The following is a 3,269-nucleotide window of genomic DNA, read 5'->3' as shown; positions in this document are numbered from 1 at the left end:
CTCTCCATAGAGGCTGAATCATCATGTTAATCACATAGCTATCATATGCCTCAAACAGTCCTGATGCTCTTCTAGGTAATCACACATCCTGTCATGTTCACAGCTACAGTTGATACCTTTGTTATCATGTTACCCTCATGTTGGAAGAGGACATTCAGGATTTTGCCAACAGAAATAATAAACTGTGTGTGTGTGTGTGTGTGTGTGTGTGTGTGTGTGTGTGTGTGTGTGTGTGTGTGTGTGTATATGTGTGTGTGTCTAAGAAGTGCAGCCTTTACAAAAGAAATCTGCATTGAGAGAAGGCTCCCCAACACAGTACGTGTGGTACCACATAGTGCACCCAGTGCACTCGATCTTAAAAATAAACAGAAAAACGACTTGTTGGAATATTGACAAACATTTTAACATCCCTCATCCAGAGTAAGCAGTAATCAAGTTGTTTACATTTCATTAAGCACGCAATGTATAGTTTTAAATCTTAGCTGTTTTCCTTTCTGTTTAGAGTCCATGCTCAGAAGTTTCTTCAACTGCTCCAGTGTCATCCCATAGTGCAAAGGCATGCAAGTTTGGTGAATTAAAGTAAACATTTATAATATCTGTTATAGAGAGTGTTCACCCAGTGCTGTAGAGGTAACCAATCCAGGGTGTATCCCAGTCCTCCAGCCAAATGTTGGTCAGGAAATAAATACAACTTCTTACCCATTGGTCAACCTTAGGCCCTATGCTATGTTCCCCACAGGCCCGACACAGCTCGGATAGGTCATCTGTAAAAAAATTATTAAGAAATACAGGCATTAAGGTATTGAAATGCCAAATAAGACACAATATTTATGTTTCCCCTGTCTAGTCCTGTATACCTGAGTTGTTCACCAGAGCCATTGCCATCTTTAACCTCATTGAGGCCACTCCTTCCTGGTCCACTGGGTACTGGACCTGTTGTTTTTGCAGTATTTGCTCTGCAAGCTTAAAAGGTCTGTCATAAGTATCTTCATAATTTTTGTTAATTACAGATGGTTATATATACACACACACATTACTAAATGTTACCTTCAGAACCAACACACCGCAGCACGTAGAATCCATCTGTTTGGGATGATCGATTGTTGTGCAGGCCCATCTCCCAACTGAAGGTCTGTGTTTCCGGACCAGCGATCTACATAGGAAACAGATAGATTGGGTTTTGTATATAAGCCCAATTCAGATCCTTTTTTAAGTCAAGAAGAGCTGCATGTTCACACAGGACAATCTAATGGTATTCAAGTAAAACAGTAGTAATCAGGAACATGATTTATGTGGCTTTGTGTTGCTCCCTCTTAATATAATCAAAAATCCTGAATATGTCTAGTAAACACATTAGAGCTTATATTTTATTCACCTTGTTACATCTTTGCATCTGATTAATTGCTCTTCCGTGGCCCCCAATGGGTTCAAGAACAGGGACCTGTTCTCATTCAGATACATGATCTATGGAAGTGCAAAGAAATTATTAAAGTGTTGAGTGTTGAATAAATAAAAATGTCTTGACCCATTAACATTTTAGATTACTTACAATGAGGGTCCAGTGTGCAGACAGCTCCGGCCGCCACCTCATGTTTTGACAAATCCAACTGAAAAATATTTGTACATACATCAGTACATACATATGTTCATACACTTATTTATAGTACTCTACTCACCTTTCTTAAGCCTCCCTTGTGGGTTCCCTGCCAGAGGGAAGTCATTAGGTAGGAGTCCACAATGAAGACCCCAGCTTTGGCCCCAACCCATGCCAGATAGGCATTCACAATCTATGAATACACCAGTATCTTTTGAACCCATTTTCAGAATGATCAGTTTGCCTACTTACATTTTTCATATACAGTAGGCTTACCTCTCCCTCCAACTCCTCTCCCGGGGCCAAGACCAACAGATTTTGACTGTATATTTTGTATGGGCCATACTTGGCCCACAGTGTCTCTTGTCTCCTCCCTGCCCATATGTCTCGGATTACTATAAAAAAAGGCATGTTAGTTATTAATGAAATGCATACTTTAAGGTGTACTTTTTTTCAGTTTACTTACAAGTCTCTACATCAGAGGATGCTCCTCGTGCCTGGCACTCTGTTGCGGAGGTGGAGGTGGGTGTGAGTGTGGAGGTGGGTGTGGGTGTGGAGGGCAGTGGAGCAGCCAGAGGAGAAGGATCCAACACTTTTTGTAATTTAGCAGGGATCCTCTCCTCTGGCTGGACATAGTGTTTCAAATGATCAATGTTCACTCTCATTGTCTTTTTTCCTTTTTTTGTAGCAAGGTCCGCTACCTTCCCCTCAATTTTTAGGATCCTGAATGGTCCCAACATGTCTGCCTCTAGCTTTCCTCCTTTCCTCTGTTCCGACCTTTTGTTGCGTTTTAAAACGAAATCCCCCACTTGAAAATTGTCCACTTGCCCACCTTCTTTCCTCTTGCGGATCTTATCTTGGCTTTTTGCTATGTTACCTTTCACCCTCGCGAAAACTGCCTCCTGTTTTTTGAGTCCCTCGAAGACTTCCTCCATTTGCAACAAGTTGCTCACTTTCTCTTCCGTTATCTGCCACAGAAAAGCGTCAGAATGTTGAGAAAACATTGATGTTTGAAATAGTATGAATAATTAAAAAGGATGAGGACATTATCAGATCTTACCTCATACTCCTTGGGCACCTCTGACGGGTACCTCGCTTCCCTCCCAAACATCAGAAAATAAGGACTGAACTTGGTGGTCAGCTGGGTTTTCGTTCTCAGACCAAACATCGTCCCTTGGAGGAGTTGGTCCCACCGTTTGGGCTCACCCTCCACCAGTTTGTTCAGGGACCTAAATTCAGGTCAAGTACAAACACAAGAAGGTAGAACAGAAATTGGTTTCTAATATATGATAAAGCAGCTGATTTATTTACTTTTGTTGTATTTTTAGCTATCAATTCTGATTAGTTCATATAGGAACAGTAATGTTTGTTATTCTATGAACAAATATACCTTTGTATTGTGCCATTTAGTTTTTCCACCAAACCATTTGTTTCTGGGTGGTATGGCGAGCACAGGCTTCTTTTGATGGCCAGCTTCTCACAAAGGTTATAGTTGACCTTGAAGTGAACATTGGGACAAACAGGAAATAAATAAGTTAGCACAGCAGTTACATAATGGGGAGTCATAATTCTTCACAGTAGTACCTTATTGCAAAAGTCCCTGCCTTGATCTGTTAGCAGTCTTTTAGGTGCACCAAATTTGTAAAATAAATCAAGAATACACTTGGTCACCTCA

The 3,269-nt window shown here is 40.9% G+C and overlaps 1 protein-coding gene across 1 annotated transcript; it reads right to left on the bottom strand.

Moving 5' to 3' along the window:
• Positions 1 to 258: 258 nt before the first annotated feature.
• LOC307016150 (uncharacterized protein) lies at positions 259 to 3,021 on the bottom strand (the record flags this gene model as incomplete). The annotated part of the gene is made up of 11 exons (XM_079645183.1): positions 2,985 to 3,021; positions 2,655 to 2,823; positions 2,472 to 2,562; positions 1,871 to 1,989; positions 1,677 to 1,787; positions 1,550 to 1,607; positions 1,460 to 1,464; positions 1,048 to 1,153; positions 858 to 956; positions 700 to 764; positions 259 to 354 (listed from the first exon to the last, which is right to left on the bottom strand). Exons 2-11 carry the CDS (start codon positions 2,760 to 2,762, stop codon positions 259 to 261), a joined length of 858 nt encoding a protein of 285 aa, XP_079501309.1. The 5' UTR covers positions 2,763 to 2,823; positions 2,985 to 3,021.
• Between the last annotated feature and the right edge of the window lie 248 nt (positions 3,022 to 3,269).

This window comes from Notothenia rossii (assembly GCF_949606895.1).
Source record: "Notothenia rossii genome assembly, chromosome: 8".
Lineage (NCBI taxonomy): Eukaryota > Metazoa > Chordata > Actinopteri > Perciformes > Nototheniidae > Notothenia > Notothenia rossii.
Note: the sequence above shows the minus strand (reverse complement) of the source record. Positions and strands in the feature narration are given on the sequence as shown.